The sequence below is a fragment of the Vanessa tameamea genome, chromosome 8, assembly GCF_037043105.1.
Source record: "Vanessa tameamea isolate UH-Manoa-2023 chromosome 8, ilVanTame1 primary haplotype, whole genome shotgun sequence".
Taxonomy (NCBI): Eukaryota; Metazoa; Arthropoda; class Insecta; order Lepidoptera; family Nymphalidae; genus Vanessa; species Vanessa tameamea.
Genome location: NC_087316.1, coordinates 4,505,477 through 4,520,938, shown reverse-complemented (window position 1 = coordinate 4,520,938; position 15,462 = coordinate 4,505,477). Strand labels below are relative to the sequence as shown.

Below are 15,462 nucleotides of genomic sequence, written 5' to 3'. Positions count from 1 at the left end.
TAAATTATATGTAGATATAAAAAAATATATATTATTACATATTAGGTTTATGATTACATTCGTAATAAACGATAAATTTTAATTTCTTTCAACGAATTAAATTCTATCATGTTCATCAACCCGCACTGAAATAAAAATATAAATAAATCTATTCTGTCTATTAAGCTTTAGATTTTTTTTAACATTGTATATTAGTAGATAATTTTTTTTATATTGTTATGTAAAACCAGTACCTACTTTTAGTTCGATGGATGATCCATTTTGCGGACAAGTCTCCCATGTACTTTATTATTCGATAATACTTATCATTTCTTATTTTCAACTATACAGTAAGAATGATATAAAAATGTTACAAAGACGAGCTATACTACAACTGTAGCTGTTTATGTATGAAATATAGTATCTAGTTGAACATAAATGAAATACTTGCCATTAAATATAAAACGCTTAGGAAAATATCCAAGTAATTTTATCTTATTATATAAGTCTCCCGAGTACTTTTAGAGGTTTCAGTATCTGGTTAAGATCTGAACGAGCCGACGTGCACTGGTGCAACTCAGAACGAATAGATATGATCTACAAATAAATATCTAAGCCGTTAGCTTATCGCATCTTAGGCGGTAAACGCGAACGTCCCTATAATAACATTAGTTGATAGACTTCAAACTATCCTTGGACAGAACACTCATTGACACATATTCACATCACATATTATAACGAAGTTTTTAAAATATATTAAAAATATTTTATTTATTATTTTGGGTTTTGAAAGTACCTATATCTAAATATAATTTACACGTAATGTAATTGACGCTTAAAATGCCTATAATCTACATTAATTTACGATAAGTTTTATTAGAATTCCTAACTAGATTCTTAGTGTTATAATATTATAAATGTGATCGGAACGACATCATTGGAGTCCGTAAAGTATTTGTATATTAGTAGAGCGATTTAGCAGGTAAAATTAAAAAAACCTAGCTAAAACATACCTGTTTATTAAATATTTTACAATATATTTAATCAATTATATTTAATTCGTAGGATTATGCTTTAATAATACATAGAATTTACGAGTATTACAGCGGCTTCATTATGTATGTCTATATTAGTGTCTCATAATATTTATATTTTTATTATATATACGAACAGTTCTCGTTTCTACCTAAATCATTTTCAAATAGATTATTCTAACAAATCTATATTAATAATATCGTGCAGGTCTACAATAGACCCGAACGAAACTTAACCACAATTATATAAATTATATAAATAATAGATCGTTAAAAAAATATAACCGCAAATTTCGTATAATCGTGATATTTCGATATTAAATACGTAAAATTCAATGACATGAAGTTCAACGGGTGGCCATGTTTGACGTTTACGGGTGCATTCAGAAAGTGTGTTCCGATTAATAATAATTTCGTGCAGAAGTAGTTAGTATATTGATATTATTCGTATTATTTATTTTACCCGAGCAGAGCTGGGTTTTTATCTAGTACAGAGTATTCTGATGAAAGGAAAACGATTAGATATTATCAAAGAAAATTATTTATTATTATTATTATATTTTTATTGATAATTAAGCCAATGGCATTATGGCAGTAATGAAAAGGGTACTAAGATCTTAATAAATACATTTAATTAGAAGTAAATTTTGTTCTAAGATATCCACATATTTAGGCGTTTAGGTGGTTTGTAGCATGTTATAAATTGTCTATGTATGGGTGCGTAGTTATAAGTATTCACACATTATTCTTATATATTTTTTAATAATGTTATATGTATTGTTGATTTCAACAGCGTTTAGTCGTTCGAAAAACAATTCTATAGTCATAGCAATACACCTCATTATAAACTTAACACTTAATAACTAAACTGAAACCATGAAAGTAATATTCTAGCAAACAAGAAACAGAGGGGAGTGTGAGTAAAATAACAAAAGATTATTTAGCCATTAATGGAATTAGCGAACTCAAACAAACTCGTAGTCTGTGGTAAATTCTATAGTTAATGTTATTTGCTGATGTCGGCAACGACTTGAAAGAAAATACGAAAATAAATCTATGTATATTGTTTTTTTTATTATACTTTTTTGCACAATGACACAAAGGTTGATTGTGTTTAGCGGCGTTTTCTCAAACGGTCAACCCCAAAACGTATACAATATTTGATTGTGCCAAATGAAAATAAGTACAGTAATTAATTTAATTGATCTACATGCTTACTAGTCACAATGTTCTGAAATTAATATTTATCAATACAATTTTAATTTATTTTTATATTTATTTTACCTACAATTATGACAAGCATTAGAAGAAATAATTACGATTTAAGTTAAATATACTAGTACTACTAGTAATCATTTAATAATAACTTGCAGTTGTTATATTACTCTATTAATAATTTGAACAATACTCAAATTTGTTTTTCGCTCATAATATAGTTTTCTTTTTTCAAATTATAATTGTTATTGCCAGTATTTAGGTATTTAATTTCTGTAAACTTTTTTTCAGCCAGATCCTGTATATAGACCAACATGCATATCAACTTCCAACAAACTACAGTAGAAACATTCCACCTGGTGAGTGAAAACAATTCTCATTTTTAGCATACAGATTAGAAATAGTGTAGCATATCTTAAACGAAAATCGCGGCTTCTTAATAAGACAAACATCGCTTTTGTTGTACTCAGTGACGGATTAACCCTTAATCAAATTAAGCAATTGCCTAGGGCAACACGTCTGGTGGGGCACCTGAAGAAGCACAAAAAAACTCGTCCTTAGGGTATTACGTCTCACTATCACATCACCAAAAATCATAAAAAAGTAACATCACAGCGACATCCAGGCGCCATGAAGTCAAAATAAAAAAAAAATAATGACGGTATCATGTGCGGTATCGTTCAGTAGATATTTTAAAAATCAATGTGAGGTTTATTTAACCATTTTTCAGTTTAAATAATATTTTAGAATATAAAGCGATTAAAAGTTTTTAAATTGAGGTTCTCAATAATACAATATTATATGATTTATGAAAAAATAAAAACAAATATAAACTTTATATTGGAAGAAATAAAACATGAAATTGTATTATTTGTTCAATTTAAACATTAAATGGTGTTGTTTATAATATATTAATACACCTTTGCCAAATAAATATCTACATCTGATATAGGTATTCGATGGGTTATTATTATTATTTGTTTAGAAATCAAATGACAAATAAAATTATAAAGCAAGTCACAACAGTAACAGTTGTCAATAAAGAATAATATAATTGATAAACCTAGAAAATTATGACAGTGATAGAAAACTGTATAATACAATCCCTTTGCCTGAATATATAAAAAGGTCAAAGGTAGTGCCGCACTGTTACAGCCTTTTTGGATTTAGGTACCTTAGTTCGTTATTTTTAATAGCTTGTATTTATGGAAGAGTTTTTGCAACGCATTGATGATTCGACCAAACTAGACAGCTATCCACTTAAGACCGGACATTAGTCAGCAAAACAGTCACACGTCACTCTGACGTTTGGCCAATCATTATACAAGCATTAATTTACCATACACTGACCATGAATTTTCCGCGATGGCTCTCACGAAGATTGTAATTAAGATTATATTTTATATAATAGTAAAAAAATCAATAAGACATTATTAATGATGTTCCATACATCCTTCTCTAGTAATCTATTTATTAATATTTGTTACACAATATCATTGAAGCAAACCTTCGTTATCTGTATTTGATGGGTCATTAAAATCTATCGTCTCCACCTTTGAAAACAATATTAAAAATACATTCAGCAATTACCTTTCATTAAGTGGGTTAGCTTGGCTTGGTTTAATTTTAATAAATTCAGTAAGCTCGGTAGTAAAGACGGGAGCGTACCGGTGATATCTCCGATGGGCGCCATGAACCCACGGTTAAAAGGTATACGTCCACTGGATACGTAGCGCGACACAAGTCAATGAATATTCATTTTTATCTAATTTTATTATATAAAGTCCATGATATATAATAAAGCAAATAAGTATTTACAATTAGGTAAACTGTAAATAATATACAATTATCGATTAAAAATTATCAACAATTAAACTACGATTATATGATGGTAGACCTTGTGGTAAAAAACCGCCTTCGCCTATAGACACTGAATCTTGTAAACAACCACTAACCAGGAGATTAAACATGTTGTATTCCTTGTGTCTGTTATTACACTGGCTAACTCTTCAAACCGAAACACAACAAAGCATTGATCTTTTGTAAAATTGAATGATTAGTGGGTACCAACTCACAAAGACCTATCGGGTAAAAACCACAAAATGTATTAATATTATAGTAACACTTCACAGACACGAGTAAACAGTGCGGGTATAAAAAAAATATCTGCGCTATAAATAATTATCGACTTATTATACCACTAATAGTTAGCAAAAATTTAATGGACGTAACCCTAACGACTACAACCTATGCAACAGTTTATAGCAATTCAATGAAACCGAAACGTCAAGGTCTGATTGTAATTTCACTTTTACAGGTAAAAACACGACAGTTTATATCGGAGTAAACGTCAACAGAGTATCTGGAGTCGATGAGAATAGAGAGGTATTTTTAAACGATTGTCTTCTTGAAATAGCTGTATCATTAAGTTCAAGGTCATTTGTATTGTATTTGTATTACTTTAATGATACATTACTTTTATTTCCGATAAAGGAGAGCAATTAATAATTACTATATAATCTTACTACCTATGTCATAAATAGATTAACATTCTATATACATAAATATAAACGATATATTATTGACTCAACACGAAATCTCCGAAATTAAAGGTCCGATTATCCGAAGAGGACGCTCAATAAGAACGGATTTTCGGAAATTACAACTTCAAAGAGGAGAGTGGGGAATTCTTGCTTTGTATGAATTTTATCTGTACGAAGTCAGGACTCGGGACGAACTCATGTTATTTTCCTCATATTAACTACTCATATTGTACAATCTCACTTTCCCTCCTTTTTTATTTATATTTATTTATCGCCTCATTTTTTTATTTAAAAAAACTTTAGTCTTGCAACTAGCCAGTTATTTCATCTGAAAATGTAATTTATTTTTTTAATTTAAAAATTAAAAATACAATCAGTATCATAATTAAAACATCAAATAATTAACTATTACAATAATTATTTTAAATGTCCATAGCTACAAAAATAATATTATTATAAATTAATTTGTCTCTTAATTGTCCAAGGAGATCACACTAGACGTTTTCCTACAAGTATCATGGGAAGAGATGCGGTTAAAAGTCCCACCAGGGCGGTCATACATCGACCTGCCCTGGGAATTCCGACAGCTGATCTGGACCCCAGACCTATATATATGGCAGCTGCAGACCATGAGAATATTGTCGGTGTTACAGGAAATGGCATCGTTACGATTGTATGCCAACCGCACCGTCTCAGTCAGTATCGGGTTCGTCTATTATCTTTCATGAAATATATTTTTTTACTACATATAAGACAAAATACACATAAAAGTTTATAAGATATATTTTTTTAATAACAATTTTTAAATATTTTACAAAGTTACCTTTTATTAAAAATAATGAAAGTTGTAAAAGAGGATTGCCATTAGTAAATTAAAATAATAGTTTATTATTACTACTAAAAGTGCGGGCAAAAATCACAGAATAAAAACATCTTGAATTTTATAAATGACACTTCTAAAACATATGTACGTCTATTCGTTAAACTAGGACGAACCCTGGGAAACTAGAACGGATAGCAAATCTTTAGCTATAAGTAATGCTAAAATCAACGTAAAGACGTAGAATTATTGAAGTATATCACTTCAAAGATATACATTTAATAATAGATAATAGAATTGGTTCGTTTAAGACAATTATATGTTTACGATTTAATTTTCAGTGCCACGATCACCATCAAATGTGAAATGGACTTCGTTCTCTACCCGTTAGATGTACAAAACTGCGCTATAGACTTCAGTAGCTGTGAGTTATTTTATATAGTTATATACATAGTAATTTTATTTTATACAAAAAGATTTCACTTGTGCCTTTTACTGAGTTGTTGGCGGTTTCATCTTTTATTTTAATTTCAATTACCTAATTGAATAGAATTGAGTCATGTTATTACTAGATATTAATCTCTCGCTTCGCTTGGCGTAATTTAAATAATGAAATTTTTATTTTTATTTTAAACTAATATTTAGTAGAATTCTTTCAATCAAACCGAGCATCATTAAGAAACATCTAATCCCGCAAGCGGTTTTAAAATTATATATAATTATATTTATAAAATTTATTTCTTGCTACAAGCTTGAAAATGTTGTGTTCCTTTGCATTACTAATATTTTATTCACTCAGAAAGAAATATATAAAAATCTATTCACTGTATTTATTTATCTATTGAATTACGCCTTAAAAGATCTAAGCCCTTTAGGAAAACAAGTCATAATTTAAAAAAATAAATGAATGAATGAATGGAAAAAATAACAGGCATGTCTTAAAACGTGAATGGAACTTTAATTTAGGAAAAGATCTCAGGAGCCGTCCCAGAGTAGACTTAAAATAGCCTTTAAATTATAGTATTAACGTCATTACGACGTATGAGCGTCATGGTATTATTATAGACAAGTACATCAATGAATCTAGTTCAAATGTAAAATTTACATAATCTACGGGCCCTTGAGTCATTAATAAACTGAGCAAAACCAGTTAGTACTCGAAACAGGGCTTGGCCAAAAAATAGTGTTTTATAATTTAAAAAAGTCAAATCAACCCAATACTTCGGAATTTGGCAATCATACACTTCTGCACCTCTACCTCGAAAAGCACGAATGCAAATTAACGTCCAATCAGACTGTGATACTATGGATTTAGAGTATACCTGTTTGCGGACACGCTTTTGTAATATATTTCGTCTTTAATATAGGCCGCCTAAGCGAAAATTGATCAGCGATGTTTATGGACGAAAATAACATAAGTTTATTTCAGGCATTTGTCCTATTTATCTTACAAAAAAATAACTTTATGCGTTGTTTATTGTTAAATTACAAACTTACCTTTAACAATTGTTAAAAATAATGTAAATATATTCTATTTTTATAGACAAATACACGAGAGAAGACGTGCGGTTCGAGTGGCGTGAAGTGGCGCCTTGGTTTGGCTTGGCCGGGGAGCAGCGACGCGAGTTTCGTCTCCCCAAATACGTGGTCACATTTGTTACGGACAAAAGTAAACATATTCGAAATTTTGGTGAAGGTAAATGTATATTTATCGCTTTGCGCTTCAGTTTTCGCCCACCTGTAACAATTTGTAATTAACCTTTACTAACGCTATGCGGTATGCTTGCATGACGCTACTTGTGCTTGTTACGAATGAAAAAAAAAATATGAACTTTAAAACACTGGGATTACTTATGGTCTTTACTATACTTGAGTTAATAAACGATTAAGAACCCATATATTAGAGGATTTCACTGATCTTGTTTGATATCACTACTGTTTATTATTTGTAATATCTTAAATGTAGTTATAATTTTAAAATTTCCTTTGTAAGCGAACTTTGTTCTTTTTGGAAATAAACTTCTTCTTTAAACCTAACTTGAACATTCGTAACTTGCTCGTGTTTTTTTTTCATAAATATGACGTGAAAAGCGTATTTATTAATTCTAATAGAAAGTGTGCAAATAAAAAAACTTTAAGTAGAAGTGGTTAATACACCTAAAATTTTGTTCTACGTGTTGATTTTAAATAGAGAAATTAAAAAAAAAACATAAGTTTTAATTAATTTAAAAAATGTAGTAGAATGTTTGTTTGTACAGATTCTATTAGAATAGACGCAAATATTATTTTAAGAGTTACTCAATAAATGTCTTGAAATTTGTCAAATCCAATCACTGTAAGTTTTTGATACTAATTCCTTTTTTCAATTGCATAATATATTGAACGTTTAATATACTGACTGCTTTGTATAAAATATAATTTATGACTTTACCTTCATAACAGTCTTACCATTACTTTATCCAAACTAAATTTATTAAAAAAAAAAGAAAAAAAACAAAAAATGTAAATTAAATATTCACAGGTGAGCATTCCGCGGCACGTTTGCAAATCAAGCTGTCTCGTGAACTGCGGGGCTACCTTCTAGAGAGCTATTTACCTTCCTCCCTCTTTGTCATCATATCTTGGGGCAGCTTCTGTGTCATACCGGAGATTGTACCGGGACGGATGGTGTTGCTAGTGACTACTTTGCTCTCATTGGTCACCATGTTTGATACTGTGAGGTTGGTTTAACCTTTATTTTGATATTTATTCATTACAAATTTTTAATTAAATTAAAACCTGAACCTCACTGCTGTCTATATTTATCTATAAACTTGCAGTTTTTCAATTGTTTAATTAAATATTTTACAAATTTGATGTTATATTTACATATTTTTATTTTTTTGGAAGCGGCTATAAAGATTTTGATAAAACATGTACCAAACTTTTGGTAATAATTAATAATAATAATATCTTCTATGTTATTTATACTTAAATTGAAGTCTTAAAAAATACAAAACAGAGATCTACATCTTTAAAAGATTTTAAAAATATTTCAAATTAAGTATTATTGGTGTCATTTTCAGCACGAATTCTCCCGATGCTCTGGAACTGAAATGCATTGAGGTTTGGCTGATCTCGTGCACGATATTCGTGTTCCTTGCGTTATTAGAATACTTTGTGGTGCTTTTTGGCATCCGCTATGACAAGAGTTGGAGTAGACGGCGACAAGACCTTCGGCGCGCCGCTTCCGCCGCGCAACTCGCGCCGCCCATACACATCAACCATTCACAGGTACTTAATTTAGAACGAATACAATATATTTGTGTAGTATAATATACGACGCAGAGTTCATACTCCAAGCAAATCTAAATCAGAGGTAGATATATGTACGTCGTTGACCTTGCTCGATCGGGCGTTATCGATAAAACCCCGCACAGATCTCACATCCACGCGAACTGTGTTTGTGGAGAAAAGTGTGACAGGTCTGTTCAGCATAACGTCTCGTCCCACAATGCATTTTTAGGCGACGGAGGAAATTCACCGCGAATTATGCGCATCAATTATGTTTGAATTTCGTCAAAAAATATTGTGATAAAGAACGCACGTTTTGAATTTCGAAATTAAAAGTGAGCAGTTAACCATAGATGAATTCGTTTCAAACGTATAAAAAGCACCATCAAATCCCAAAGGACGTTTTCGTCATCCGGATCGAGAAGTATACCAAACTCTCTCTAAAACTTTCAAAAAGACCTTGACCTGACGAAAATTACAGTAATCTATTTTAAAGTGAATATCCGAAACTCTACTAAAAGGTTCCTACCAAATTTGGCTCGATAGAAAGGGCAATACGAGCAATGATGGTAAGCGTTGATGTGCATGGCAAAGGTTGAACTATGATAGATCGATGGTATTACCGAAATTCTACGTTTTTATTTATTTATTGATTCTTTTTCATTACAAACTCTATCATTAACCATCCACGTATTACATATTCCGGGAATCCCGTGACTGTATCTGAAAAATATAAAGATTCTAAGTTTGTACTGAAATTATCACCAATAAACAAAACTTACTTTCCTTTTTATAGTATTAGTATAATCAACTTCTTGGTCTAATTGCTAGCCTAAAAGACTGCAGATCTCGAGATCTTGGGTTCTTAACTCGCTTCGAGCCAATAAAGACTTAAGTGTTTACACGATATATCATTCAGCAAGCAGAGATATAAAAAAGGCTACAAACTTTCTAGATAAATGACCCTCTTGATCTGAAGTGTATTTACGGGCTTTTACTTTTCTCACTAAGCTTTTGTAGTCAAATTTCCTTGTGTTTATTTTATAATGAAGACTATTTTTTTTTAACAGAGGTTAAGTACACCAGTTAGTGGTACACCTCAAGGTGGTGTTTTCTCTCCGCAACTCAGTGTAGAAGATGAAGGTCTTAAGCAACAATTCTCTCATCAGACGATTCAGAGGGTAAATATTTTTATAAGCAGTGAACTCTTAGCATTTACATCTCAACTCAACATCTTGAATAAATTATTATCCATGTAGACTTCAAAAGCATTAAAAATATACAATGGAGTATGTTTTAGCCAAACGTTAGCATTAACACGCACGTGTTTACACGACGACGTAAAAAAGATGTGTTCAATTACTAAGTAGTAAGTAAATTGCATTTACACGGCATCAGCTAAAACAGTTGCGCGTTAGCGTACGGTATATGTATGGACTTTGTTGTTTTTTTCTTAAATTAGGCAAACAATTTTTAGTTGTCATCTAAGGAGAGAAGGCTTCGAAGAGACAATAAAGTCGGATGTGAGACGAGAACAGTCAGTAAGGTAAAAGTTCAATGCACTGTGTGGGTCACGCTAAATGAAGCTAGAAGAACTTTATGTATTTAGGTCCATCCATGTAGACTAAATTGATTTGAGTGCATAGATAGACAATAAGCTAGAACTTATAAAATCCGTTAAAAGATTACACAATATTTTAACTCTATTAGCGCAAAATTTGACTATATTTAAAGCTTTATTATCTTCAACTACCTTTTTGTGGCTCAGTATAAATAATTAGACAAAACAAGTACCTACACCAATGCTTTCATCGCATTGCACACACAGGTATGTTATGGACGCTAGTAGATTTAAAATTGTAAATTGAAGTCGTAGTATGTTTAATAATAAAATGCCAAAATTCTAAGAAGTTAAAACCCGATATTATTTAATGATATTCTCTTTAGGACTCGCCAATTTTGGACACGATGCCAGGTGACTCCTCTGGAAGTTTCTTAGTAAGGTTTGCTGCGATGGCTGATCGAGGCGTCATGTTCTGTGGCGCTCAACATGGGGCACTAGACAAGTTCGCCCTCATGGTATTCCCTATTTGTTTTACTCTTTTCACTATCATCTACTGGACCACTTATCTCAGTGAAGCACACCGAGCGATGCCCGACTAATGTGACTTCGTATAGAGTGCCTACTCGGTATAAGACAATTGTAAATATTAGATAAGCTGCTAGATACTTTATTAACGTTTGACCCATTGTTAATGACGATTTAATTATTAAGTTTATAAAAAAAATATTAAAAAACGTTAAACTGTTTTATAGGATATATGTATAAGTTCATTTAAAACATTGCAATATGTTTATTGTCTTGATATATTTTAATAATTATGACGAAATAACAGAAATTTATTATAAAATCATGATATGGTATGGCCAGGAGAAATGCAATAATTTAAAAAAGCAATAACTAAAATATACTTTTGTTATTTTCTTGTAATTTAAATAATTTAAAGCTTTATCTATTATAATAACCCTGTACTACCATTTTCTAAGATAGTCGTAACTATCTGAAATGTAATTATACCGAAGAAGTTTTCAGTATTCTTGAAAACTTCCCTTATGCTGATGAAATGAATGTCATGTGTGTGCCTAATGTTAATACTTTTAAGAACGTTTTGACTATCCGTCCTATTGTACAGTTCTGAATTTAAAATGTAGTCAGATTTGAAGATCTTATTTGTATGTAGACTGAAATGTCATAGAGTTCAAAAGAATTAGTATCCAATTTGACATAGGTACTAATTCTTTAAGCTTTTACTTTAATATAATTATTTGCAGAATGAATTTTTATCTCCTTGTTTTTTTAACTATAAACATATTTACTAGTCCTTCTCACGACTTTATTCAGTTAGACAAAAATAAGCAATTCTCGCTCAGCGAAATATATTATTCATCATCATCGAGTGGTTTTTGCAAGTTTTCATAAAAAGTGGATTAACGTGTTTTTGGTAGATATTGTATTGACAACGATTGATATTTAAATAAATCCTATATTTATAGTTTTAGTATTTATTAATGTATAGATTAAAAACATAAGTCTACATTGAAGATTTTGCCTTAAAATATCACACGACATTGGGACCATTTGAGCTCAGTAGATTACTAGAACATCACGCCTTATTACTGTGCCTTTCGCTTTACATAAATATAACATTATAGGCTTAAAAAATAATTTTAGAGAAATACTTTTAACACTGTATTTTCTAAATATATGGATCATTCGTCATCAGCTTAAATAAATTTAAAAGCACTTCGAGTTTCACAATATCTTACACAATTATAAAGAAAATATACACATTCGGTGTATATACACAAAGAACGTGTAAATGACAATGTATTTCATACTTATCAAAACTATGTAATATGCACATATCAATATTAAAAAAATAAGTACTCTACGGGATACCCATTAAAACGAATATAAATAACAAATGATTTAGTTTTTTTAATCAATTGTTATTATTTAGTAAAACTTAATTTAATAGCGCGTATGACGCTAGTTTTTTAAAACGACATTTTATGCTAGTCAAATGTAATTAATTCAAATGTAAATAAGCTTGTCTTATTTCTTGACGACCTCCGTGGTCGAGTAGTGTGTACACCGGTTTTCATGGGTACGCCACTCCGAGGTCCCGGGTTCGATTCCCGGCCGAGTCGATGTAGAAAAACTTCATTAGTTTTCTATGTTGTCTTGGGTCTGGGTGTTTGTGGTACCGTCGTTACTTCTGATGTCCATAACACAAGTGCTTTAGCTACTTACATTGGGATCAGAGTAATGTATGTGATGTTGTCCAATATTTATTTAATATTTATACTTATTTATTGCTTTATCTGCTGGCTTTTGCCTCCGTGGCATATTAAGGCACAAATATTTTTTATGCACAAAGTTTCAAATTCATTTTCACTACGGATATAGAATTAAAAAAAAAACTAATCTGTACCTGTCAGATCACAACTACATTAATTTGATCTCTAGAGACATTATTGTTATTATTAATCACGTCATAAAAGAAATGAAGCGAATAATTATTAATATAGCCTAAAAACTTTTTATTTACAAGTAACTATTAATAAATAATTGTATATATCTTTTTAATATAAAAAACCTCATTAAATTTTATTTTTTTATGGATTGTTTGTTTTATAATAATTAGAGTATCAATGTCAAGTAAACGTATTTCGACATTAGCTATTGTATTTAATTACAGTTTCAAAAATCGTTTGAAGTTTGAATGCAGGTTATCATTTAATTTAATGTAAAACTTTGCATTTCTTTATGAAAGAAAAAAAAATTATATGAATTATATGAATGTTAAAAAAATCATAACACATGATGTTGCCAGCAACTTATTATTTACCAATAAATATTGCCTCTTAAATATTCACTTATTAAATAAATTAATCTGTTTTGTGTTTAAAAAATAATAATATAAGTTGATTACTGTTATGTGAACAGTAGTAAATAAAATGAAGGTTTCAATTAGACAATACATATTGTATGTGTAAATAATAGTTGAAATAAAAGACATTATTTTAAATAAATTAAAATATCTTTTATTATTTCACCCTAAAATTGCAATAAAACCTATCGCAATATGTACATATCTACATTACTTTATGTTCCTATTTTACAAATCATATCCATAGTAAGACGCTTCTCGGTAAGCACGTTCCATATCCTCTGAGTTCCTCCTAATTCTTCTTCCTATGGGCTCCAGGTCATTGTAACACTTTGGAAATACTTTTTCTATGACATCAACAGCCTCTGCCTTACCGATCTGACGTACAGCAAGGACTGAGTATAGAGCTTTTGTTTTAACACAATCCTGCAAAAAAAATAATTGTGGTAAATAATTTACAAAAACTACTAAACTATGCAATTTATAGTGCAGACAAGGTTGACAACATTTTATTATAATTGTTACTTTATTCGGTAAATTAATTAATAGAACTTATTACTTAATAGAGATTATATGGATGATAAAAAGCATAGAATTAGTATATATATTTCATTTTGAATAGTTGACTACGTAATTTTATTTGAGAAAAATCTCACCATTAATTATTGATTCACCTTAATCAAATCTAGCATTATCAGTTTTACATTCAATTTAATCCTGTATCTTGACAATTCAAAAGTGCATGTAGGAGCCTGCTTAAATAAGTATATATATAGGATATTAATTCTCATGTTATATTGAGAGACTTTCTTAATATTAAGATTGTACTGTTAATAAACTTTTTTACACATATATATATTTTATTAATATTTAAATTTCTTGAGTAAAAATAAAGTTGGCTAATTAAGTTGGTCTTCGAAAATTGATCAGGACATCATCAATAAAATAAAGTAACAGTCTATAAATCTACCACTTCTGGGCTAACCCTTCATTTAACGAGAAAGTTAGGACCATATTCCACCACACTGCTCCAATGTTGGTCGGTGGATTCATATGTGGCAGAATTTCATTGAAATTACACAAGTGATACTATACTAAATACATCATCAATATATAAATATATGATAAAAATATTAAACTTTGCATAATATATACATTTGTGTTAATTCTTTAACAGCATTTAGTTGAAGCATACCTGATGAGCTTGTTTAATTTTTGTCAATGATGCATCACCTTGTGACCAGGCACTAGCAAATGAACAATGTGTGAGGTTGGCAGCTCTGATTTCAGTGCACGCAAGGTGTTCCATATTCTTGAAATCTAGTTCATTACGGCAATAGTCGAACATGTGGATCATCTCATGAGTCAAGACTCCTTGTACCATACCCTTCCGTGTTGATACATTTTGACATACCACAATCTTAAATAAGACAAAACAAATTGTAAAGAATGATTTAGATGTAAGTACGCAATATATTAAATAGTAAATTAAAAGAAACTGTACCTGATTTAATTGTGGGTCATAACCACCACTGACAGAATAATCACACACCTCACAAGAGATATGCCGTCTAATATCGACAGGGCTACAAAAAAAATTCACATGTTAATAATTTGGTCCATGTCTGTGACTAAATGTTTATTTAATAGATATATGTACTTCAACTAACCAACCAGAGCTCTTGAGTGCTGCCAGCATCACCTTTACAATAGGACCTATAAGATATATTCATTATCGTGATTTGTGTTTATTTCCATATTCAAATTTAAAGAATGAAAAACAAATGTTAATTTTTATTAAATCAAAACGATTATTATACTTACTTTCCTTTATACAATTATACACATTCTTCTCACATTTGATTTTTTCTATACCTTCTTTTCCCTCTTTACCTATCAACACATTAGTGATAGTTGGTTTAAATGTTCCTCGTCTTTCTGGATACAAATCATAACCCCAAGATTCTTTCTTCTCATTACCGTTTTCATCCAGTTTTGATGGTTCTTCATTTTTACTAGACATTAAGTTATAAATATTAATTTACAATTTACTTTTATCAGATTAGTACTTAGTAGTAAGTAATATATAAAACTTTATTATAGTTTAGGTTACAAGTAGGTAATAGATTTGTTGTCCCGTTCGT

General features: G+C 30.1%; 2 protein-coding genes across 8 annotated transcripts in view; one reads left to right on the top strand and one right to left on the bottom strand.

Annotated features, from left to right (window-relative positions):
• Positions 1-13,466, top strand: part of LOC113400120 (glycine receptor subunit alpha-4-like) — a 27,627-nt gene extending 14,161 nt beyond the window's left edge. The window contains exons 2-11 of one of the 7 annotated variants that reach the window (XM_026639564.2): positions 2,520-2,587; positions 4,546-4,613; positions 5,257-5,477; positions 5,933-6,015; positions 7,135-7,260; positions 8,113-8,311; positions 8,636-8,864; positions 9,935-10,045; positions 10,342-10,410; positions 10,812-13,466. In XM_026639564.2, coding sequence (XP_026495349.2) covers positions 2,520-2,587; positions 4,546-4,613; positions 5,257-5,477; positions 5,933-6,015; positions 7,135-7,260; positions 8,113-8,311; positions 8,636-8,864; positions 9,935-10,045; positions 10,342-10,410; positions 10,812-11,027 — 1,390 coding nt within the window. In that variant the 3' untranslated portion in view covers positions 11,028-13,466. Of the gene's footprint in view, positions 1-2,519; positions 2,588-4,545; positions 4,614-5,256; positions 5,478-5,932; positions 6,016-7,134; positions 7,288-8,112; positions 8,312-8,635; positions 8,865-9,934; positions 10,046-10,341; positions 10,411-10,811 lie in introns of all 7 variants that reach the window. The other 6 variants (XM_026639567.2, XM_026639562.2, XM_026639565.2 and 3 more) reach the window with 6 other exon arrangements.
• On the bottom strand, positions 13,447-15,462 carry LOC113400122 (mitochondrial inner membrane protease ATP23 homolog). Its single transcript, XM_026639570.2, has 5 exons — positions 15,143-15,462; positions 14,989-15,034; positions 14,823-14,904; positions 14,514-14,738; positions 13,447-13,744 (listed from the first exon to the last, which is right to left on the bottom strand). Exons 1-5 carry the CDS (start codon positions 15,339-15,341, stop codon positions 13,547-13,549), a joined length of 750 nt encoding a protein of 249 aa, XP_026495355.1. The 5' UTR covers positions 15,342-15,462; the 3' UTR covers positions 13,447-13,546.

Coding starts and splice junctions, on each gene's coding strand:
- LOC113400122 (XM_026639570.2), bottom strand. CDS start 15,341: ATGTCTAGTAAAAATGAAGAACCATCAAAACTGGATGAAAACGGTAAT. Junction 15,035..15,142: donor GTATAATTGTATAAAGGAAA/GTAAGTATAATA, acceptor TATATCTTATAG/GTCCTATTGTAAAGGTGATG. Junction 14,905..14,988: donor GCACTCAAGAGCTCTGGTTG/GTTAGTTGAAGT, acceptor TTTTTTTTGTAG/CCCTGTCGATATTAGACGGC.